Raw genomic sequence first — 26,128 nt, 5'->3', positions numbered from 1 at the left:
TAGACTGGATTAAGAAAATGTGGCACATATACACAATGGAATACTATGCAGCCATAAAAAAGATGAGGTCATGTCCTTTGCAGGGACATGGATGAAGCTGAAAACCATCATTCTCGGCAAACTATCACAAGGACAGAAAACCAAACACTGCATGTTCCCACTTATAGGTGGGAATTGAACAGTGAGAACACTTGGACACAGGGTAGGGAACATCACACACTGGGGACTAACCTGAGGTGGGGGCCTGAGGAAGGAATAGATAACATTAGGAGAAACACTTAATGTAAATGATGAGTTAATGAGTGCAGTAAAACAACAAGGCACGTGTATACCTATGTAACAAACCTGCACTTTGTGCACATGTACCCTAGAACTTAAAGTATAACAAAATATATATGTGTATATGTGTGTGTATATATATATAATATATATTTTATATATATATATATTTCATCCTCTATTTTTTTGAAATAGTTTGACTATAGTTGGTTTGAATTATTTTTAGATTGGTAAAATTCAGCAGTGAAGTCATTGGTCTTGGGCTTTTCTTTTTTGGAACACCTTTTTATTACAACTGTAGTATTATTCATTATTATTCATCCATTCAGGTTTTGGATTTCTTCATGATCCCATCTTGGTGGGTTGAATGTGTCTGGGAATTTATTCATTTCTTCTAGGTTTTCCAATTTATTGGAATATATTTGCTCTTAGAGCTGGTAATGATTCTTTGAATTTCTCTGGTCTCAGTTGTAATATGTCATTTATCTTTGATTTTAATTATTTACTTCTCTTCCTTTTTTATTTAACCTGGATACATGATTGTTGATTTTGTTAATCTTTTCAACAAACCATGTTTCTGTTTCAATGATCTTCTGTATTGTTTTTTCTTATTTCAATTTCATTTATTTCTGTTCTGATCTTTATTATTTTTTTTTCTTTTACTAACTTTGGGCTTAGTTTTCTCTTGCTTTTTCAGTGTCTTAAGATGTACTATTAGGTTGCTTCTTTGAAGTGTTTCTACTTTTTTGATGTAAGCGCTTATTGCTACAAGCTTTCCTTTTCCTATTGCTTTTCTGTATTCTGTAGGTTTTAGTAGGTTTTGTTAGTTTCAAGAACTGTTCTATTTTTCTTCTTAATTTATTCATTGACCCACTTATCATTCTGGAGCATATTGATTAATTTTGAAGTGTTTGTATAGTTTCTAAAATTCCTCATGTGTTTGCTAGTTTTATTCCATTATGGTCAAAGAACATACTTGATATTATTTCAATTGTTTAGATTTTCAAAACATGTTTTGTGGCCTAACACATGATCTACCCTTGAAAATGAGAAATAAGAATATGTGTTCTGCAGTCATTAGATAAAATCTTCTGTAAATATTGATTGTGTCCATTTGGTTTACAGTACAGATTAAAGTTCCAATGTTTATTTGTTGATTTTTTTCATCTAGATGATCTTTCCATTGCTGAAAGTGATATGTTGAAGTCTCTAGCTATTATTGTATTAAGAACTGTTTTCCTCTTTAGCTACAAAGACAAAAAAAAGAAAAAAATGCTTCGTATATATAAGTACTCTATGATTGTATATATAGGTTGCTCAATTTACAAGTGTTCTATCTTCTTGCTGAATTGATCCCTTTATCATAATAAAGAAATAATTTTCTTTGTGTCTTCTTATATTTCTGTCTTGACATCTATTTTGTCTAAATATAGTTACTCTTGCTTTTTTGTTGTTGTTTTCACTAGCATAGAATACGTTTTTCCATGCCTTATTTTCCATCTCTTTATTTTATAGATGTAGTGTTTCCTGTACACAATAGGTTGTTTTATCTTTCTTTTTTTTATCCATTCAACCAGATTGTTGGGTCTTGTTTTTTTGGTTTTTTGTTTTGTTTTGTTTTTTGTTTTTTTGTTTTTGTTTTTGGTTTTTTTTTAATTCATGTAACTATACTATGTCTTAGGAAGGTTCAAACCATTTACATCTATTGTTATTATTGAGAAGTAGGGATTTACTCCTCCATTTTTTTTTTCTGGTTGTTTGTCTTCTTTTATTCCTTTCTTTCTTATTTGTTTAACCTCATTATCCACTCAAAACTAATTGCATAAAAATACAAACAAGCAAGCAAAGAGAAAACTAGCAAAAACTCTACATTTTAACTTCTTCTGCTTGTTTTTCAACTTTCTGTTTTTCTGTTTATATCTTATTATTCTATGTCTTAAAACATTGTTATAGTTATTTTTAATTGTTTTTTTTAATCTTTCTAGTCAAGATACGAGTAGTTTATACACAATAATTACAGTGTTATAATATGTTATAATATTCTGTGTCTTTCTGGGTACTTACTATTGCTAGTGTGTTTTGTACCTTCAGATGATTTCTTATTGCTAATTAACATGTTTCCTTTACATTAAGTAACTCCCTTTAGCATTTCTTGTAGGTTAGGTCTGGTGTTGATGAAGTCTTTTGACTTTTGTTTGTCTATGTAAGTCTTTATTTTACCTTCAATTCTGAAGGATATTTCTACTGGATATACTATTTTAGAAGAAAAGTGATTTTTTGTTTGTTTGTTTGTTTAGCACTATAAATATGTCATGCCACTCTCGTCCTCAGATTTCTTAGATTTCCAGTGAGAAATCTGTTGCCAGGTGCATTTCAGCTCCTTTGTACGTTTTTCGTTTATTTTCTCTTGCCAATTTCAAGATGCTTTCTTTATGTGTCCTTGACCTTTGGAAGTTTGATTAGTAAATGCCTTGTTAGTCTTATTTGGGTTAAATCTGCTTTGTGTTCTATAAACTTTTTGTCCTTGAATATTAATATTTTTCTCTAAGTTTTAGAAGTTCTCTGTTATTATCTCTTTGAATAAACTTTCTACTCTCATATCTCTCTCTCCTCTTTAAGGCCAATAACTCTTAATTTTCCCTTTTGAGGCAGTTTTCTAAATCTTGTAGACATCCTTCATTCATTTTTATTCTCTCTCTTTTTTGAGGGGGGCGGTGGTCTATTCTGTGTTTTCTCAAATAGCCTGTCTTCAGCCTAATTCTTTCTTCTGTTTAATCAATCCTGCTCTTAAGATACTCTAATGCATTCTTCAGTGTGCATTTTTTCAGCTCCAGAATTTCTGCTTGATTCCTTTTAGTTGTTTTAATCTCTTTGTTAAATTTATCTGATAGAATTCTGAATTCCTTCTCTGTGTTTTCTTGAGTTTCCTCAATATGTTACCAGGGAGTGTGGAGTCCTCGGTTCTTAGACTTACTTGGGAGAAGGAATTCAGCAAACAGACCACTTAGGCAAAATTAGAGAATTTACTGAAGAAAAGTAGAGAGCAGAGAGTTTATTTAGAGAGACAGTACACTCGAAGATGAAGCCGAGAAGGCTGTTGAAAGTGAATGAGCCAGCAGCAGCCCTGAGAGTTCTGCATTGGGTTTCACTGATGCCAGATATTTTCTTGAAGTTTCTGCCTCTGTCTTAAGTCTCCATGTTTTTATTTGTCTACTTTTCCCACTTCTGCTTTAGTCCCTAACTAGTTCCCATCCCCGGGTGGTGGGATTCTCAGTGACTATTACTTGGTGTGCATGTGTGGGCCCGGTGTTGGATACCAATTCTACCCAATGGCTGCATTGCTCATTCCTGTCAACCCAGGAAGGTTGAATAGTGGTCAAATCTATACATATTGTGCCTTCGTATCTCTTAAGAATTTCTCCTTTGCCCTCTTCTCTTCCTTATATTCTGACAGGTTAACTACAGAATAATTACTGGGCATCTTAACGGTGTTCTTTTCAGCATAGGTACTTCCCATCTTCTCTTATATCCGGCATGCATGTTTTAGGTGGTCTCTGGGATGTGAGATTTTCCAGACCTCCCTTTTCTCAGGGGCTCTCTCTCATGCTCATGTCTAGTTATCTGCCTACTCTAACAAAAACAGCTATTATGAATCCTCTGTTTGAAAGGTCACATAGCTCTGTCTTTCCATAATTAGTACCTGGTGCCCTATTTAGTTCATTTGATGAAGTCATGTTTTCCTGATTAGTCTTAATACTTGAAGATGTTCATCAGTGTCTGGGCATTAAAGAGTTTGGTATTTATTGTAGTCTTTTCAGTCTGTGCTTGTTTGACTCATCCTTCTTGGGAAGGCTTCCTAAGTATTTGAAGGAACATGTGTGTTGTAATCTTTGGTGTCTTTGGTCACTGAAGCCATATCTGCATAAGAGAATCCCAGGCTCAGTAATTAATGCTGTGGCTCTTGCAGACTCATAGAGGTACTGCTTTGGTGGTCTTGAGTGAGATCTGGGAGGCTTACCTGCATTACCAGGCAAAGGCTTTTGCTTTCTTTCTTTTCCCACTTTTCTTCAAGCAAACGGAGTCTGTCTCTCTATTCTGAGCTGCCTGCAGTTGGAGTAGGGGTGACACAAGCACCCCTGTGGCCCCCACCACAGGGACTGCACTGGTTGTCTCCCAAGGCCCACAATAACCACTGCTTTGCTATCATCTGTGTTCACTCAAGTTTGGAGGGCTCTAAAGTCAACATGTGGTGATTCTAGCCAGGCTTATATTCTTCTTTTCAGGGCAGTGAGTTTCCCCTGGTCCTGGGTGGGCCCAGAGATGTCACCCAGGATTCAAGACCTGAAGTCAGGAACCTTAGAAATCTATGTGGGTTCTCTACTATACTGAAGCTAAGCTGTCATCCAAACCACATGAAAAAATCCCTCTCATTCTCTCCTCCCACTTTCCTCAAGCAGAGGAGTCTTTCCCTGTAGTCATACCACTTCAGGTCCATGACAAGTACTGCCTAGCTACCGCCAATGTTCACTCAATGTCCAAGGGCTCTTTTGTCAGCTGCCAGGCCTGGATCTCTCCCTTCAGGGAAATGGGCTTCCCTCTGTTCCCAGGCAGGTTTAGAAATGCTGTTCAAGAGCCAAGGCCCATAATTGGTACCCCAGGATTACTTTTGGTGCTCTACCCCACTGTGGTCAATCTGGTCCACCAGCTGCAAGATAAAGTCCCTCTGCTTTCTTCAAGCAGGATTCTCTCCTCATGACCACCACAGCTGGGAATGTGCTTGGTCACATCTGAAAGCAATATAGCTCTGAGTCTTATCCAAGGCCCACAGCAAGTACTGCTTGCCTACCACTGCTGATAATTCAGGGTCCAGGGGCTCCTTTAGTCAGCAGGTGATGAGTCCTGCTGGAATTGGATTCTTCCCTTAAGGATAGTGGGTTCCCTTCTGGCCCAGGGTGTGTCTGGAAATGTCATGCAGTAGCTAGGGCCTGAAGTTGGGGGCCTCAGGTCTTTGCCTTATCCTACCGTGGCTGAGCTGGAATCCAAGTTGCAAGACAAAATCCTCTTAACCTCTCATCTCCTATTTTCAAGCAGAGGAAAGAGTCTCTCTCAGAGGTGCTGGTTGTGCTGTTGGTGGTTTGGAGAGAGGTGGCAGAAGTACACATTTGGCTACCCCAGTTGGTGTCTCTTTAGGTCACACCCCCCCACCCCCAAGTCCACTGGCTCTGAGCCCAGCAAAGCACCAGGACTTGTCCAAGAATTACAGTTCTTGTGGCCTACACTGGCTTTCAAGTTTATTTTAGACCCCAGAACACTGTAGCCCATGGTGGCAGAACTTGTTGGCATTTGACTTCTGACCACTGGGATGGGCAATTCCCCTCTGGCTCGGGTTAGTCTAAATGCTTTCTCCATGGGTGCCAGCTGAGTTCTATCCCATGTTGTTTTCCACTGTGACAGGGCAGCATTGAGTTCCAATGCAAAGTTTCATAATCACTACATTCACCTTCTCCAACACATAGATTCTCTCTTCTCACCATGTGGTTCCTGCAAGAGGATGAGAGAAGAGTGGTCCAGTCAATTCAAGACTGTCCTTTCTACCCTTTTCAGTGCCTCTTTTATTAATGTGATGGTAAAATCAAGTACTGTGGTCACTCACCTGATTTTTCATTCTTATGAAGATGCTTTTATTGTGGATAGTTATTCAATCTGATGTTCCTGTGTGAGGAATGATCACTGTAGGCTTGTACTTGGACACCTTACTCCAACTCCCCTGCCACAAATCAAATCTTTTTAAATGTTAAACTCAGATATTTTATTAGCCTGGATTCTCCAGAGACACATAATACATATGTAATTTTATTAAAAGGAATTGGTTATCAAGATTATGGAGGCCAGAAAGTTCCAAGCACTGCAGTTGGCAAGCTGAAGGTACAGGAGAACTATGGTATAGTTTCAGTGTGAGTCCAAAATACTGAAATGCTAGAGAGTATGTCGTATTGAGTTCCAGATTGAGTCTGAGTCCAAAGGCAGGAGAGGATTGATACATTGGCTTGCAGATAGGCAAAGAGAGTAAATTTTCTCTTACTCAGCTTTTTATTTTGTACTCAGGACTTTAAAGGATTGTTTAAAGACTAGTCACCCATACTGAGGTGTGCAATCTACTTTACTAAGTCTATCCATTCAAATTTTTCTTTCTTCCATTCCTCACAGACCAATCCAGAATAATGTTTAACCAGATATCTGGACACTCTATGGCCCTATCTGGACACACAAAGTTAACTATCACAAATATACCCCTTGTCAACTTGGTATGCATATGCATCTTCTTCAACCATACATAGTCATAGTCCCCCCACAAAAAAAAATAAATAAATAAAGGAAGGAAGGAAGGAAGGAAGGAAGGAAGGAAGGAAGGACAGCAAGAAGGTCATAAATCCACCTAATATGACATAACTATTTTGCATAAAACCAAAAACACACTGACCCCTTTCCAAGAAGAGAAGGTAAAGACCTTTAGTAATGCATACTTTCTTCCTTGGTATCTCATAGGTTGCATGCTATAATGATAAATTAATAATGAAATATTTTAAGGTAAAGTTAATATGTCATGTTACATGATAAGGGGATAAGAGAATGAAGAGAACAAAGATTTGAAATATACACACATATTCATGACAAAATAAGGAGGAAATAGTCATCACAATTAAGTCTTTATTTTTCTAACTGGTCATATGGTTATAGTTGGTACTTTTTACATGATCCATTTTATATTTTGTTTACATTCAGCAAACACCTCAGCAGGACATGGTTTTTCATCTGGTGGAGTTACTGAACCCTTCATTCCTGAAGGATTTGTATCATTAGCAGTCCTGAAGGGATTGGGTTGTTGTAATTTTCATTGACTTTAAATACAGAGTATGGGAACACTAAGATATGATCTGAAGGAACCCCTGTATGCCAGACACACTCTTCCTTATCTCCATTGTGGATTAGCTGCTGCATTTCCCCTCAGTTATCAAGTTTAATCTCTGCAGCCAGCACAGTAACTCTCTTCTTTCCCTGTTGACTTAGATGCATGAGGAGCCCGAAGTGTCTAGGCAGCATTATTTACTTCCAGTTCAAAAAAATTGTTGATGTATCTTTCAGTATCAGCTTTCCTATCTTTGGAGGTAAGACCTCTAACTCGGCAGAGCACAAGAATGTGCAAAGAGTAAGCAAAATTTTCTAGTGGGTCATTACAGATAATAACACATGATGTCACTCTTATTTCTAGGTCTTGATTCCTAAACCTGTGAATCCCAGCTACAGGAAAAACAGTACAATATATTAGGCATTAATTCAAAGCATATACAACCTTCTAGGGAACCTTGGCCCAACTCCGCAAGGTATTGCCAACCAGTTGGCAAATAAACTAAATTTTAATAGGCCTTTCCATCATTCTATTAAATCGGCTGCCACAGAGTGATGAAGATCATGGTGGGGTTAGAAACTCCATGAGCATGAGCCCATTTATGCTTTTTTTTTTTTTTTTTTTTTTTTGGCTGTGAAATGAGCTCCTTTGTCAGAAGCAATGCTGTTTGGAATATCAGGAGGCATTCTGCAAATTCTGCAAGCGCAAGTATGGTAGTTTTGGCAGAGGTATTGCCTTCAGGGAAGGCAAATCTATATCCAGTGTAAGTGCCTATTTAGTATTTACTAAGGACAAAACATTATCTCTTCCAAAATGGAAGTCAACCAATGTAATTATCTTGCCGTGATGTAGCTGGCTGATCATTTGTGGGATGGTGTCATATTGAAGGATCAGTATTGGTTTCTACGGCTGAGAGCTTCAGCATTCAGCAGTGGCTGTAGTGAGATTGGCCTTGGTGAATGGAAGTTCATATTGCTAATCCCAAGCATAACTTCCATCCCAGCCATCATAGCCACTTTATTCATAAGCTCACCAGTTGATGACAGAAGTGACTGGGCAAAGAGACTGGCTGGTATTCATAGAACAGGCTATCCTATCCACTTCATTATTAAACTGCTGGTATGTTGAGTTTATCATTTGGTAAAAATGAACAAGGATGTTCACATTTTTGCCCATTCAGATTGATCTGTCCACATACCACTTCCCCAAATTTCCTCATCACCAATTTTTCAACCATGCTCTTCCCAAGGTCCTAGTCATAGAACCATACCATTAGTCACAGCCTGTGAATTGGTACACAGTTGCACAGGTGGCCATTACTCCTTCCAAGCAAAGTGAAAAACCAGGAGCATTGCTCAAATTCTGCCACTAGCAAGGTTTCCCTTCATCATTTCTATTCATAAATGTTATAGAAAGGGGCTATATGCTATAGCTGTCCACATTCAGTTGGTACCAGCATATTTTGCAGCACCATCTGCAAAACAGGCCTGAACCTTCTTTTATTTAGTAAAAATGATCACAGGGAATGATCTATGAGGCCACAGAGGAAGTCTGAGAGAGAGAAGTCTGAGAGAGAGAAGGAGTGGGGACCGTGGAAATTTGTGCTACTTCTTCATGTAACTTATTTGTGCCTTCAAGGCCTACTGAGGCCATGCCACCTATATACAACATCCATTTGATGATGGAACTCTGTAGTGCATGTCCAAATTTATGACTTGGTAAGTCAGGTAATAGTACACTCACTCAGATCACATGGTAAATTGGTAGACAATAGTTAAATGTTCAGAGTTTAAGGCTCAGTAGCAGACCAAGACTGCCTCTCAAAGAGAACGCAGTTACCTGCTGACAATAGCAAGGTTTTTTGGTTTTGTTTTTTTGTTTGTTTGTTTGTTTGTTTGTTTTCCCCCAGAACTCTATCTATGAGAGGGTCCTATCTTCAAAGGATTGGATGAGACACACACATATAGAGAAGGTCAATCTGTTGTATTTAGACTACTGATTCAAATATTAATTTCATCCAAAAACATCCTCACAAATACACCCAGAATATTGTTTAACTGAATATCTCTGCATCCCACGGCCCAATCAAGCTGACACATAAAATTAACCATCACAGATTTATTTAAATTTTTTAGTTTGTCCCGTATGTACATGTTTAATTTCTCAAATTTCTAAAAACAAACAAAAAAATCCTGCATTAAGGCAAAACTAAAATAATACTGTTGAAAAATAATAGCATGTTTAAAAAGTAATATAATTGGGCTTCTAATATATAACATTCTCTACTTATCCACCTTTTTCATCTTTTGCTATTTGTTTCCTTTCATCAAATTATGTATTTTTTCTTTCTATCCTCTTAAAATAAGATGACTAGTAATGCAAAGATAAAGGTACAAAAATATTAATTATAAATGGTTTGAAAAAAGCATTTCAAAAAGATAGTTGTTAACAGTATCGTTAACACATAGAGATTTATAAGATGTAACTCATGTTAAAAAGGCAAGTTTTATTTATGATCTGACTTTTCTAATTGTATTTATGTGAAAAGTTAGTGTGAAAAAAGAGGAAGTATTTATGGTCTTCAAGAAATATATGTTGGATGATTTAATAGAAGAATATCAGTCTTTCCCTTATGTATTTTATAGCTTAGTGGGCATGGTAAACAATTACATCAAATGTGATGAGTATCATGATGGGGAATGAAGTATGTTATCTAAGTCAAGAGCAGGCTCATCCATCCTAATCTAGTGAGTCTGGAAAGGCCTCCCTAAGGAGGAAATTGAAAATGAGATATGACAAACATTTAGAGGAAAACACAAAATGAAGGGAAAGGAGGGAAACAGATGCAAACATCAGGCTTGAAAGCTAGGACAGGCCTTCTGAGACATAAAGACAAAACAAAACAATTGCTATGTATAGAGTGTATGGCAAGAGGGAAAAGAGGCAGAGATGCCTCTGGGATTCAGGGCCAGATTATCCAGGATGTATAAATAAGGTCATAGAATTCAAGGAATTACAATAACAATAAAAGTAAAGATTTAAAAAAATTATACTTTTTTAATAAAATAGATTTAAAAACAAGCAAGCCACATGGCCAATATAACACTGAAATACACATGACGCTAACCCTGGTTTTTATGACTTCAGCTTTATAGTTTGTAAATGCTGTGACTTGAAGATTTTTAACCTAGATTCTAATATGACTACATTTGTGATGTGGAAAAATCACCCCTTTGGTATGAAAAATTGCTTGGAGTAGAGCAAGAGTGGAGGCAGCATGATTAGAAGATTGCTCTGGTGGTCCAGAGAAGATAAGATGAAGGAAAAGATATGAAGACAGATGTCTTGAGAAGATATTTCAGAGATAGGAAGGCTACACGTGATAATTATTTTGATGCTGAGCTTGCAAAGGAGGTGTAAAACATGAAACATCTCTAATTTTGGCTATGTTTAAAAAACAGAATTTAAATAGTCAAATAATTCAAAGATAAAATGGAGTGCTCAAGAAATAGGTGAGGGCAGGATGTAAATGGGAATTGTAAAGTATATGATGTAAGTCAACACAGCAGGGATAAGCTAGTTAAAACTCCAGTTTAAAATTTACTCTCTTGGTAATTTTGATTATACAGTTTATTATCATTTATTATAATCACCATGGAGGGCAAAAGACCACTGAAGCTTATTACTCCTGAATAAATAAAATTTTGCATTCTTTGATCAATATCTCCCACCTCCATCCGCATCCTTGTAAACGTTCTTACCATAAAAACCAAAAGATAAGTATGTGAGGTGACGGATTTGTTAATTAGTTTGATTTAATTTATAACATAAGCATATATCAAAATATTATAATGTACCCATGATTTTATGATATAAACAATTACTATTTTCAATTAATTTTTAAAAATTTATAATTTCAGAATCGTGTTAGGATTGTAAAATCTTTAAGTTTGTTTTACAATTCATAATTTCTAGGAGTACATGGTCTGTTTGTTTTAAATATTCAATCATCAGTCTACTACATTAAGACGTCATTTTTACAGATGGGCATTTATCAATGAAAAGAACACAATTTATGAAAAAAATACTATTTTTTCCTAATACATAGTACATATGGCCAGAGGACAAGCTGTGAGTTTTATATTACTTGAAATTTAAAAGGTACAAAAAATATAACATTTCCTAAACATGAGAACATGGTGGTTGAAAAAGTATTCTACCAGAGTCACATAGAAAATAAGTAATTACAAATCTCTTTCTCTCTCTGATTAGTCTCTCTGAATACAGAGTCTGTGCTTCTACAATGTTATATGGTAGTTCCCCCTTAATCATGGTTTCACTTTCTGAGATTTCAATTACCTGCAGTAAATAACAACAAGCTATTTTGAGAGAGAAAGATAGACCATTCACATAACTTTTGTTACAGTATATGGTTATAATTGTTCCATTTTATCATTAGTTATTGTTCATCTCTTATTGTGCCTAACTTATTAAACTTTACCATAGGAAGGTACATACAGGAAAAAATATAATATATACGGGGTTCAGTACTATCCACAGTTTCAGGGATCCACTTACAAAGATACTCTGTACTCAAGGGGAATAAAATCAGTTAAAACTTAAGGTAGCTATTCTAAACTTGTCATTAAAATAATTTCAGAGATTTCTCATATCATATCTTAGAACTTAGTCATTTTAAATGTAATCAACATTAATTAATATTTTACACTCAAGAGGTAGGTTAATGGATTTTTTTAATGCCCTACAGTTTTAAATCTTGGTAACATTTTATTCATAAATATCTTTGTTTTAACAGATATGTATTAATTTTCACTTTATTTGAAATCTAGTCCCTTATGATGTCTAAATATGACTGTTAAAAATTTTGAGTATAATAAGAACTGAAATATATAACTCCCTCTCCCTCCTACAGTGAAAGTCAAGGTAACCATTAAGATAATCATTGCAGAGCTGTTATATGGACACAAATTGATAGTGCCAAAATTATGTTTTATGTAATGATAATGTATATATTTACAGAACTCTTCTTTTCTACCTCTCTAAAGCTTCACACTGACCAAGATAAAGGAGATGGAAATTTAAAGTACATACTAACAGGAGATGGGGCTGGCAGTCTATTTGTTATAGATGAAAATACAGGAGACATTCATGCTGCAAAGAAACTAGACAGAGAAGAAAAATCTCTGTACATTCTTCGTGCCAAGGCTATAGACAGAAAAACTGGGCGGCAGGTGGAACCGGAATCAGAATTTATCATTAAAATTCATGATATCAATGACAATGAGCCAAAATTTACAAAAGACTTATACACTGCCAGTGTTCCTGAAATGTCTGGAGTCGGTAGGTATACTCTAATCCACGTAAACTACTTTTTATTTGTTTGTTTGCTCAGGTAATCATTAATGACATGTGGTTATGATATGTGGCCTCTTTCAAAATAAGAGTTATAACTGGAAACTACTATTTAGCTTAAACTAACTCTTCTATTTTTATTTCTGTATATCTTAATTCTACTATGTTGTAATTCATATAAAATATTATTATCGATAGCAGTCAATTCATTTTATTTCAATCAATACCCTCAACTCTACTCAATTGGCATTCAAATGGCAGTCAAGTGGAATGTATATCTATCAGAAATCAAAAGAATAATTGTATCAGTAGTTTGGACAATTTTGCTTGCATTATTTGAATAACAATGCTCGCAATTGGCATATTTCTGTTGAAATGTTTTCTCATTTGATCTTTAAAGCCAATTTATGTGGTAGGCATGAGAAATAGAACTTTAAATCCCTATTCTGTTAATTAGAAACTCAAGATTCAGAAAGATTAAGCAACTGAATTAAGATCAAATAACTTGGCGGCATCATGACAAGATTACAAGTCTTTTTACGTTATTTTTGTGCACATTCCACTGCTGAACATTGGCTTATGCAAACTGAAAATAATAGTTTCACTTCTTAAGGCTGCCCACCATTTTAGATGCCACTTGTGCGAAGTTTTATCTGTGTGTGACTACATTTAACTCTATTAATATAAAATGTTTAGATTCGTTAGTGAGACAATGAGAACTGATTCACATCATAAAAATATTTCTAAAATAACTGATACAAACTTAATTTATAAGATCTGCAACGAATTTCCCAAATTTGATGCAATTTAATTGAACACTATTTCAAAACCAGTTTTCAGTGTATGATTTTGACATTCTTTTAACTAATATATGTTTCAGTCTAAAATAATTTATATACAAGGAGAAACAAACTTATTCACTTTTACTGAATGTTTAATACAAAATGCTAACTATGTCATTTAGCAGGAAGAACCAAGAGTTTTTTAAAAACTTATTTATTCTCACCTCCAATGAAATCTCATCTAACGAGGAAAATACAGTTAAATAGAACTGAAATAGCCCTTTCAGGTATTCACTCTAATAAAACAAAAGAATTTATCAAATTAGACAAGAGTCCTGTGAAATCATAAAGCTCTAATACAAAACATGAGTGAATATGTTTCTTGTTATATTTTTCAGTACCTTAGTTGCATGGGAAGTACTAGATTGGTTTGTATAGGACAACCAGTGGGTTAATTTAGACACATATCATGCTTTTTGTTTTGTTTTGTTTTGTTTTTTAATGGGTTTATATGTGAGATTAAGGTGCACGTAAAATTATACTCATCAACTTCCTATTGATTATTATTTTAAAGTATTTCTGTTTTTTAGTATATTTTGAAAAATATTATTGTTTCTCTTGTGTACATATCATTTTACCAGATATGTTGAAACTTTACAATACAAAACTTTCACTTGTCCTTCCTCAGAAAGATTTCACATAATTAGAAAAGTAAAAGGTATAATTAAGATAATGGAAATATTTGAATATGATAAACTTTAAGAATAATTGTTTTAAATGTGAATACTCAAAATATTTCAAAGAAATACCCCATTTTTGTGGGAAAAAAGCAAATATTTCCCTATCAGAGACTATTGATATTTAATCGCCCATAACCTGTATTTTCTCCTACATTATTTTCTGATACTTAATGAACTATTATATTTTACTCTGTGTATTGCTGTTTGTCACCTGTGTACATAATTCAAATGTATTTTGTCTCATTTGAAATAGTAATACATCTAGGTTCTATTAATATTTGTTGAGTACCAATATCAGAACTGAAATAAACACACACACACACACATATATATACACACACATACATATATGTATTTTTTTAAATCCTTCACTGGTTCCATCACTCATAATAAAATATACAATATATAAGTTTATGCATGAAAGATGCTTTGTAGTTTATATTGTATAAAATCTCTTTCTGTAAGACAATCTATATTTCATTTACGTAAGCTTTAAAGTGTAAGCAGTACAACTTCGGATTAATGTAGGTTGCAAATACAAGGATTTGAGCCATTGTCAGTTGCATTCGCTACATGGCTAGAATTCCCACGAAATGAGACAAATAATATAGTAGCAGGCAGATGTATGGCTAAGGCTGCAGCTTTTGGAACTAAAAAATAAAGATTTAAGAATACAGATAAATTTTAATCTTATTTGTAGAGGACAATTGTTATTCTTCATTACTAATACTAACATTATATTACTTGCTTCCACTTTGGTTCACCTATGACTTTGTATGTACTTCCATTACTTAAATATAAATGTATAATATATTATATATAATATGCATTTGCAGAAAATACTAGACTTGGTTTAATTGCCTATTTTAATAAATAAATAAACATGAGCCCAAAATAATTAAACTGACTTGGTCAACTTACTACTAGCCTAATTTTAAAAAGAAAAAGAAAAGTTAATAGATGCAGAGTGTATTAGCCCATTTTCATGCTGCTGATAAAGTCATGTCCGAGACTGGGAAGAAAAAGAGATTTAATGGAATTACAGTTCCACATGGCTGGGGAGGCCTCACAATTGTGGCAGAAGGCAAGGAGGAGCAAATCATGTCTTACATGGACAGCAGCAGGCAAAGAAAGAGAGCTTGTGCGTGGAAACTCCTGTTTTTAAAACCATCAGATGTCTTGAGACTCATTCACTATCCAGAGAAAGATGCAGAAAAGACCCGCTCCCATAATTCAGTCTCCTCCAATCGGGTTCCTCCCATGACACATGGGAATTGTGGGAGTTACAATTCAAGATGAGATTTGGGTGAGAACATAGTCAAACCATATCACAGAGATAGCTGGACAATTTTAATGCCTTACTATTTTTCTCTGTTAAATAGTGATGTTTATTATTCAAAATCTAGTCTGGAAATCTTTTAATTTATTACATTGTGAGTAACTCCTCTAAATTAGTATCTTTGTTATTTATTACTTTAAATCAAATGCCCTTCTCATTCAAATTAAATCTAAATAAGAATATAAGGGGATAAACCCCTTGCATTTTAATACATACATATCTATATATAACTGTGTATATATATATAAAACTATATATAACCACATATATCACTATATATAACCATATAAATATGTCTAAATAAAAAGTAGATGTATTTTACCTCCTAAACTTGTGTTGATCTTTTATTGTAACTCTCCTATCTTATTTAAAGGAGAATAAAAGACTAATTATAATTATTACGGGTGTGATTTCTTTTACTGCTATGTATCCAAATAAACCAATTTACATAGGAAAGCTAACAAGTATATTTAGGAACTCTGTCATGCCTTGTGTATCCCATATATTAACAGTTAAATCTGATGCATAATCAAAGAATTAAGAATACATCTATAAATAAAATAATACACAATGATTTAATTCTCAAATTATTTTCAGATAGTACAAGATATTTTCATTTAAATCAAAGAGTTAAAGACTACAAGTATTAGCTTTGTTAAGAAATAGAGTCTTATGGAATAAGATAAGTTTTATTTATTATTGACCTACCCTTCTTTACAATGCTATTTTCTGGCCGGGCGCGGTGGCTCAAGCCTGTAATTCCAGCACTTTGGGAGGCCGAGACGGGCGGATCACGAGGTCAGGAGATCGAGACCATCCTGGCTAACACGGTGAAACCCCGTCTCTACTAAAAATACAAAAAAAAAAAAAAAAAAATAGCCGGGCGACGTGGTGGGCGCCTATAGACCCAGATACTTGGGAGGCTGAGGCAGGAGAATGGCTAAACCCAGGAGGCGGAGCTTGCAGTGAGCTGAGATCCGGCCACTGCACTCCAGCCTGGGCGGCAGAGCGAGACTCCGTCTCAAAAAAAAAAAAAAAAAAAAAAAAAAATTACGATGCTATTTTCTGGTGATCTCCATTTATCTGTCGCTTATTTTCATTCATTTTTATTTCTTAAATTATTTGTTTCTTCCTCTTCTCTCTCAACAACTATTTCCCTTGTTGTTTCCTTCTGCTTCAATTTCTGTCTGTCACAATCATATGCCATATTTCACATTGGATTTTTAGTGCCAAATGCTCAACCCATTTTCAGTTAAATTAAAATGACTCCAATAAACTCATGAAATCTGAAATATATTAGCATATTCTAATCAGAACACATAATTTGGAAGATATATAAAGATATATATTTAAAGATAATGGGATACATTTCGATTACAACGTTTTGTATTTTCCTTTTCTATTTCTACTTTCTGTATTTTTTTATTTCTTGTGATCATTATACTATTGATTAAATATTTTCTATCAACTTGCTTCATGTGCATGCTTTCGTCTTCACCTAGGCAAATTCTTGTTGTGTAAATTTGGTGATTTGGGATGCATCCTTTCTCAATGACTGGAAATTTCCCTTACTTTCACTCTCAAAAACCTATCTAGTCCTTCTCCTAACACCTTGACCCCCAACCAGGAATCGTTTTGTAATTTTTTTACAGACAACAAAAATAACTCAGGCAATGAATTCTTCATGTCCCAGAGGTTCACTGCGTGTGGATTCAATAATGTATCCAATTATATTTGTAACACCAGAGAGAGGCCATTTGGTAAAGTATTTATAAGGAAATTTCTTGACCAAATATATCTAGAACGGACTTAGACCTAGTCCAACACTATCACACACCGGGTTTGTGGTCATTAGCAACTTCTATGTGCCCAAGGCCCACATCCCAAATGTATCATGAAGATAAAGTAATAAAAATCAATCAGGTGCTGAGAACTATGCCTAGTCTACATTAAGCATTCTGTGAAAGTTAGTTCTTATGATTTTGCACTAGATTCTCTGCTGGGTTTTAAATATAAAACGTTGAACAAATTAGATATGGACTCTGCCCTTAAAGAGTTTGCATTTCACAGGAAAATAAACTTGTATGTAACAAAGCATGATTTGAATTCATGGACATCTAATTAATGGACCCCTTATAATTCCATGACACTGTCTGAAAACATCACCCCCACTTCTCTTATTAGTGGCCCCCACAGCACAAACATTTATGTCAGGGGCACTGTTTACCTCTGGTCCTCAAGTTAATGGCTGTCATTGCCCTATGGCAGAAGCAAACAGTTGACTCTATCCAAACCAGATTCATAGAGAAGTGTGAAGAATAAACTCCTTTTTCACTTTCTGTAACTTTCATTACCTTATTCTCACATTGAGCCAAGTCAAAATATTCCAGTCTGTTTTCTACAGTGCTCAAAAGGTAGGCCTTAGGCTACCTATGTTTTGGGGTCACGGGGTCAATTACATTTGCTATTTCAAATATTTCAAACACTAGATTCAAAACATTTTCATATTTGCATATAAGGCACAAATATAGAGAGGGATTTTTTCTTTTGTATATGAAGTTTATTTTGTATAGTGTAATAAACTGAATTGATTTAACTTCCTCTAATATGTATAAATATATACGTAAGACCAACTGGCATAGCTTGGTCACATTGTGTAATCTAAACTTTTCTTATCTTTAAATAATAATAATACTAATATTGATGAATTTTTCTTCCATATCCAGAGGAATGCTTTTGGTTCCCCAAAATCTTTAGCCACCAAGTTATTTATTTATCGGCTTTTAACATTTCTTCACGATTTACAAAATGTCTTTGGAATTTTTCCTAAAGATTATTAATTATGTAGTTAAATAAATAATGAATTAAGAATTACAGTAAACTTCTTTGATTCCTTAAGATAGTTTCTATTTAAGATATATGCAAAACTCTTATAAAAATGTGAATTGCAAAAATAATGATCTCAAAATCGTGTTCATCTCTTTTATATGAGATGCAATATATAAATTTGTCATTCAAGTTTCACTATATTTTACTTAGTATATTTTTATCTTTAATATGAAAATAAAATATTTATTTTAAATAACTAAAGAACAAATAAAATTTATACATATTTTGGAAAATTTAGAGGGATGTAAATTTCCGTGTGTATTCTCTTTTATTTTTTCTTTATAAACAAACATTTATAAAATTAACATAAAACATATAAACCATTTTCTATTTAATTTTATTACTAAATACTTTTAACTGTGTAAAGAGTCATTACACTTCTGAAAAAAACTATAACTGTTTATTCCCTATAATCCAACACATTGTCTCTCAGTTTGCTAAAAAACAACATATCAATGATATTTTATCAGTGACTACCAGTGTTTAAAAGCATTCTTAAGTATTACCAGAGCTCTGACAGGTGGAACAAGTATTTTACATGTGTGCTTTCAGCTTTTTGGCCACATCATAGAGTTTATTTCTGTTGTTTATATTAGCTTATTTATCTTTGTCATGCATCTTGGCGTAACTTCAAAGATCATCTATCCATTAACAGAGCTAATAATCAAAACTAAAATTCCACAAAAATATTATTTGAAAGAGTCAAATAAATATAGAAGATTGTTTTTACCTGTACCCATTATGAAAGCTTACAGTAATGCTCATGTTAAAAGAAAAATAAAAGGGGTAATTCAAGAAACGTCCTAAAATTGATGAACGAACTACTTGTACTTTCAGCATATTGGTAATGCTTAATAATTCATATTTCAATAACCTCCAATTGTGAAAACCACATTTATTCGAATATATATCATATAGGGTTATATAAAAAGGGCATTACATATAAATTTTTTTAAAAAAACACTGTTGAATTTCTGCACATCATAAAGTGATTTGTGTGGGGGGAATAAAATCACTTTATCATTTTTGCTTTCATCTAATAAACACATGGGTGGATAATTTTTTAATGATAAAAGCTTACAACTGGGATGGATTAAGTAAATATGTAATGTTTCCATTCACTCACAGGACACATCAATTCCATTACAGTTGAGAAAACAGGGACCTCAAGAGAATGAGCTCAAGTTGTCATCGTTATGCTAATTAATTCTGAGAAAACATTAAAAAGTCTTGCTCAATTCATGTGTTAACATTCAAATATATGGACAGGAAATGAGCTGTCAATATTGATCTTAATTACTATATATTAATTTTTGGAATTGGCATACACATATACACACAACATTTGAGAAACATCCACCGTAATTCAATTAGACAAGTTACTGAGTGTGTCATGTATGTGGGCAATTAAATTAGGTAGTAGAGCCAATATGGAATCTTCCTGTTTTCAAAAACTTTAAAATGTGTGTAAGAGTCAGACTCAAACTTTTAGAAATTATGTAAAATATACTGAAAAATGTCCTACAATGTAGCTTTGTCCAAGGGCACACCTAGTAGGCTTCAGTTAAGGGTGATGTTAGAACCATGCTTTGAATCTTTATAGAAATTCAGGAAAAAATAATTTGAAAAATTCATCAATATATTTTATTATGTTGATCCCTGCTTTTAAAGCACTTCTATGTTTTGAAAGATTTGAAACAAAATTTAAGATAATTTAAATTTAATGATATGAAATTAGATAGTAAGCTGAAATTGCAGTATCGATTGTGACACAAAATTACACACCATACAGCTTCTTTTGGAGAATAATGATTTACAAATGTGCATCAAATAACCAGTATTATGCAGCATATCAATAAGGGTAATCATAAGCAACCATAGTATATATATTTAAAAGAGAGTCATAGGCCCTTCATAATTAGATATATCTTGGGAACAAAAAATATCTTGCAAGTCAATTTTACAGCATTTTGGTTTGTTTCTTCATAGAAATTGTCCCTTTATTTTTTATTTTATTTACCATTCACAGTCGAATATATCAGAGTAAAAAGCAGTAGCAGGTTAAAAAATGTTAGATTTGTCTTTTAAATACATGTTTCCAGTTAGCAGCAAATGTATTAAATTACAAATTTCATGTGTGTTTTATTCATTTTAAGAATGTTTGCCCTAAAACATTTCCAATCAATTAAAAATTTAATGTATTAACTAATCTCATTATATTCACCTTACTGATAAATATATTTTGATACTTTTCTTAGATAAAATATTAAGAAATACTCAAGTTTATAGAAAATGAGAAAGAAAAGTAACTTTTTTGGGGATAATCTAAATAAATTTCTTCAAACATACAACATTGTCTAATACAAAACACTGACAGCAACATATTTTTAAGAAAGATTGTTTCAAATTTGGAAGTATGTAAATGTCTCTGTTTGGGGATGGGGTTTCATGTAGGTACATCTGTTATACAAGTAACTGCAACAGATGCAGATGACGCCAACTATGGAAATAGTGCCAAAGTGGTCTATAGCATATTGCAAGGACAGCCATATTTTTCAGTGGACCCAGAATCAGGTACAACATTTAAACTTGGTCGACTTCTTATTGTACAATACTTTAAGATGCATAATTAATTTAGAGATTTTAAAAATATTTTTAAATCATTATTCATTCAGTTTCATGTTTCTATTTGTTTTCTCTCATTATTGAATGTGAAAAAATGCAAACTTTCTATTATTTTAATAACTTATTTGAACCCTTAGCTCTTTAAACTATTATTCATTGGGTTTAAATCTGAAACACTAAATACAAAATTTCACAGAGATTCAGCACATTATGTGGCATAGAGAATACTTACACCTTGGATGTGACAATTATCAAAATTAAACAATTGTATTTGTCTAAAGATTTTTGACTGAAGTTAATTTTTGTAATCAAAAAAATAAATACATTGATTTAGCAAAACCCATTTCATGAACAATAGCCCATGGCAAAATCCTTCCTGTTCTGTGAATTATGTTAAAGTAGTTATGGATTGAAAGACATATTTAAATACATTGACATTTTATGTTTGATATGATCAACTTCTGTAAAATGAGTCTTGTCTAGCTTAATTTTAAAACTCAACGATTTAATTGCAAAACTTTTGTCTGCTTTTTCCAAAAGGCATAATAAAAACTGCATTACCAGACATGAGCAGAGAAAATAGAGAGCAGTACCAAGTTGTTATACAGGCCAAAGACATGGGTGGCCAGATGGGAGGCCTTTCTGGAACCACCACAGTGAACATCACGCTGACAGATGTCAACAACAACCCTCCTCGATTTCCCCAGAGTAAGGAATGCTTCAGTGATCTCATGTCCGAAAACTTCTCAAACACACTAGTAGCCGAGTTTAATATTCATGCTTCATGCTAGTAGTTTTGCTATTGGTTGATGCATAAAGGAAAAACCACAATCCATTCCTCTACAAAAAGAAAAAAAAATCACAATTTCCCACAAATAGAGAGTGATGGTGATTATTTTCATCATTTTTGGGGGTATGTAGTGTGAGAGAACAAAAGATTAAGCTTCTCTGGCAAGTTTTTGTTGTTGTTGTTGTTGTTTTGTTTTTTGTTTTTTTTTTTTGAGACAGAATCTCACTCTGTCGCCCAGGCTGGAGTGCAGTGGTATGATCTCGGCTCACTGCAACCTCTGACTCCTGGGTTCAAGCAATTCTCCTGCCTCAGCCTCTTGAGTAGCTGGGATTACCAGTGAGCGCCACCACACCTGGCTAATTTGTGTATTTTTAGTAGAGACGGGGTTTCACCATGTTGGCCAGGCTGGACTCGAATGCCTGACCTTGTGATCCGCCCGCCTCGGCCTCCCAAAGTGCTGTGATTACAGGCTTGAGCCACCGTGCCCTGCCTCTCTGGCAACTTTTTAATTAACTTTTCTAATTTTGAAGCATTATAAAGTTTTCCAGACTTCCTTTCTCAACATTCACTAAGATTGTTTTAACATTTTCCTTTGGATCCTCTTCCTGATTAGGAGTATGGACTCTCATGTCTGGCTATCTGTATTCAAATCCTGTGTCTCTCACTTGTGTTACCTCAGCTACCCTGTTTGCATGTAAAACTTAAAATCTCTTATCTAATTGATTGTGAAACACAGACTTCTTGATATTTTAAAAATATCAACGCAGATTGGCTTATTTAGCATTATTTTTATATTTTCCTAGTGGCCCATAGAGTTATGGTTTACCACATTTGTGAGGGCATTTTAGACATATTCAAGTTTGGTAGTATCTCTGCTACCAAGTTATGAAGATTACATCAGTTAACACTCTTTCAGTTGTCACCATTTTAGGATGGACATTAAACCATGGATGCTTTTCATTTCATGACGTCCTGTAGAAAAAGATTTCCATTCTCCGGTGAAATTTGTTATTTTGCAGAGAATAAATATATAAGGAGTCCTATTTTGAAATATTCAATTAAAAGCTGAAACTTAAATTCATATCACTAATCTCAAAACAGTAAAACAGTTTTCCAGGCCAATTATATTTAAAATGTTTTATCGAGCTTTGATTGGTGGACATATTTATATGATATATGTAAAACGATAAAGTTTGCTGAGAACATAAATAATAAGCCTAAATAACATAAACCTAAACTTTGCATTCATATTCCTTTATAAAGAGTGATACTCGATGCATTTTTAATTTGACATTCTGTAATTCTGCTATCTATAATAATATTAACAAAACTCTGGAACTACAATAGTTAAGGACTACACCCAGAGCTAAATTTATGTCATCCCTAAAACAAACCTATGAGTGAATTACTATCATTATCATCCTTGTTTCTTAGATGCAGACCTCAAAGTTTAGAGAATTTAACTAACTGGCCAGGTGGTCAGAATTCAGACCCAGGCAAATGGATTTATATACTCATATTCTTAATCACCAAATCAATTTTAAAGAATACAGACTTTGAAGTCAGAAAGAATTAGTTTTTGCATTCTCCCTTTCCCAAGTCTGCAGGATAATTTCCTTAAGGCCTGCCCCTGAAGATGATACAGCTAAATTGGTCCTTTGAGAACTAGTGTGAGGATTAAATAAATTAGCATATAAGCCCTTTGACCTTGTATAGACTGCAGCACATTGTAAATGTTTAAAAATATTTCTGACCTTCATTAACATTAAAGTGTTTTTTGTTGTTTTTTTTTTTGTTTTTGTTTTTGTTTTTCCTATTGTGTCTTGAATAGGTAGCCAGAAACTAAAATGCTTTTAGGGACACCAGAATATAATATAATATTTGCGTGAACCTACAAAAAATAGAAAAATCCATGCCCCACTAAAATATATTAAAACTAAAACAAACAGGCAAAAAAAAAAAAAAAAAAAAAAAAGGAAACATTGGTCTGTATGGCATCATTTTTTATTCCTGAATAAAATAATAAATGGATTTTAAAAGTGTAACTGAATACATGTAAAAAAGTGTGATGACTGTTTTGAAAGCCCCAGATGAGCAGTAAATAATTGTTTTCCATGTTCTTTTAGGTCAAAACTACTGGATTCTTATATCAGGCCTACCATCTATAGTTTAAATAACCTTGGGACATTCTCTAATTTTTTTTTCTGGGACTTACACTTCTCATTTACCAAATGAGAGTGTTCTGTTTTATAAATTATTTTTCCAAATTAATAGATATATAATTTTGACAGCTTACAATTCAATATGATAAAAACTCTCCCTATTTAAAATTAATGTATTTAAGTTAAAAATGCAGAGGAAATGAAAGAAGGTTGTTATCTAAAGATGAAATGTCAAAACAGCTCTTACTTAATTTATAGGTACGTATCAATTTAATTCCCCTGAGTCTGTACCTCTTGGAACTCATCTTGGAAGGATAAAAGCCAATGACCCTGACGTGGGGGAAAATGCAGAGATGGAGTATAGAATTGCTGAAGGAGATGGTGCAGACATGTTCGATGTCATCACTGACAAGGATACACAGGAAGGGATTATAACTGTCAAACAGGTTTCCTTTCACTGTCTTCATTTTTTCATTGAGTGCTTTATAATTCATTTTTGCTTTTCAGTAAAGGGGGGGAAAAGCCTGGGATTTATTTTCTCCCATCTTTTACATGCTGTCTATCCTTCAGATAAATGGGAATAGTTGTGATATCACTTCAAACAAGTTAAATGTCTTCATAATTGACACTTAAAACCTCAGTTGCTTATGCTTACACTAGAAAACAGTCAAATTAAAATTAGATAAACTTCAAGGTACTTGTTTGTATTTCTCCATAGAGGAAAAATTAAACATGCAGCCATCATTATCTCATGTACTTTTCAAAATATTTTCATTGTTAAGTGTGATGGTTTATTTGAATAAATACAACCTGAAGATGCTATGTTTTCCATTGGTTGCCATGATTTTCAATGCAGTGTGGGAGAACATTCTGAATCTTTACATCTAATAATACAGCTCAATAGTATCATTTCATATTGTCCTTATTTCACTTTTTATGCATATCTTACTTTCAACAAGCTCTCAAATAATTGAAATAGAAATAAGTTTTATTCTATACTTCTATTTTATATTTTTCTTCTGATTGTTACTATATAATTTTAATAATGATTACACATATTGTATAAATCCATTAGATAATACTTCATTTACATGTCACCAAAAAAAATGAAGCATATTACTGAGAATCAAAATCAATGTATATGCCATTATATCAAGTTAACCCTCTGTGAAGTGTATGGCACAACACATATTTATAAATTTATTGCGTATACCTATGAAGCAACCATTGAGAAAGTCATTTAAACAGAATTGTTCGTATAATCGCTGGCTATTAAACTTTGAAATCGTCTTCCGTTGTCATATCTTCTGAATTACGCTAATTTCTCTTATTTTATTTAACTTCAGAATTTAGATTTTGAAAATCAAATGCTCTACACTTTAAGAGTGGATGCAAGTAACACTCACCCTGATCCACGATTCTTGCACCTGGGACCTTTCAAAGACACAGCTGTGGTCAAAATATCTGTGGAAGATATAGATGAACCTCCCGTGTTCAGTAAAGTCTCTTACTTGATAGAAGTAGATGAAGATGTAAAGGAGGGCAGTATCATTGGACAGGTTACAGCGTACGACCCAGATGCCAGGAACAATTTAATAAAGTAAGTACTTTGAAAACATTTATTATGTTTTTAGAAATATAATAATCTCACTATTTACAAACTGTGCGAAAAAATGGTTGCACAATGTATAATCAAGCACAGTAATAACACTGAACACTTCCAGACCACAGATTCTTAGCTTGGTTCTCTTTTAAATGCTCTGGGTACAAGGTAGATAGTATTGTAAACGTTTTTTGGAGATGATAAAACTGAGGCTCCGAATACTTAAGTAACTTGCCCATTGTTTATTAGCAAAGCTGAGTGTAAGAACCAAGCAGTTTAATACCAGAGTCAATGATTTTAATACCTTTATCCTTGCTGTAGTCCTTGTCTCATTATCCCTCTTGGTTAAATAAAAGTTGACGTCAATAATGAACTAAATAAATAAATTAGAAAAAAAGTTTTCCTATAAATTATGATTTTCTTTTGAAAACTGTTACTAAGGCCTAACACATATCAAATCTTTTGAAGAATATCATGTCAATTATATTCTCATAACAGAGTATTGCTGAAGAGATAATGACATTTAAGTCAATAAGAAAGGTAAAGGTATTAATTTGTATAGTATATCTTTCCAAATTTTGAGTAGTTTTCACCATTTTAAGGGCTTTAAATATGTCAGAAACATAAATGAATCTCATA

The 26,128-nt window shown here is 33.6% G+C and overlaps 1 protein-coding gene across 2 annotated transcripts in view; it reads left to right on the top strand.

Annotated features, from left to right (window-relative positions):
- The window catches only part of CDH9 (cadherin 9), a 169,619-nt gene that overhangs the window by 112,598 nt on the left and 30,893 nt on the right, over nucleotides 1–26,128 (top strand). For both annotated transcript variants that reach the window (XM_003899530.5, XM_017959463.3), the window contains 5 exons: nucleotides 12,253–12,547; nucleotides 20,764–20,883; nucleotides 21,475–21,642; nucleotides 24,145–24,332; nucleotides 25,233–25,486. In XM_003899530.5, coding sequence (XP_003899579.3) covers nucleotides 12,253–12,547; nucleotides 20,764–20,883; nucleotides 21,475–21,642; nucleotides 24,145–24,332; nucleotides 25,233–25,486 — 1,025 coding nt within the window. The remainder of the gene's footprint in view (nucleotides 1–12,252; nucleotides 12,548–20,763; nucleotides 20,884–21,474; nucleotides 21,643–24,144; nucleotides 24,333–25,232; nucleotides 25,487–26,128) is intronic.

This window comes from Papio anubis, chromosome 5, assembly GCF_008728515.1.
Source record: "Papio anubis isolate 15944 chromosome 5, Panubis1.0, whole genome shotgun sequence".
Lineage (NCBI taxonomy): Eukaryota > Metazoa > Chordata > Mammalia > Primates > Cercopithecidae > Papio > Papio anubis.
Note: the sequence above shows the minus strand (reverse complement) of the source record. Positions and strands in the feature narration are given on the sequence as shown.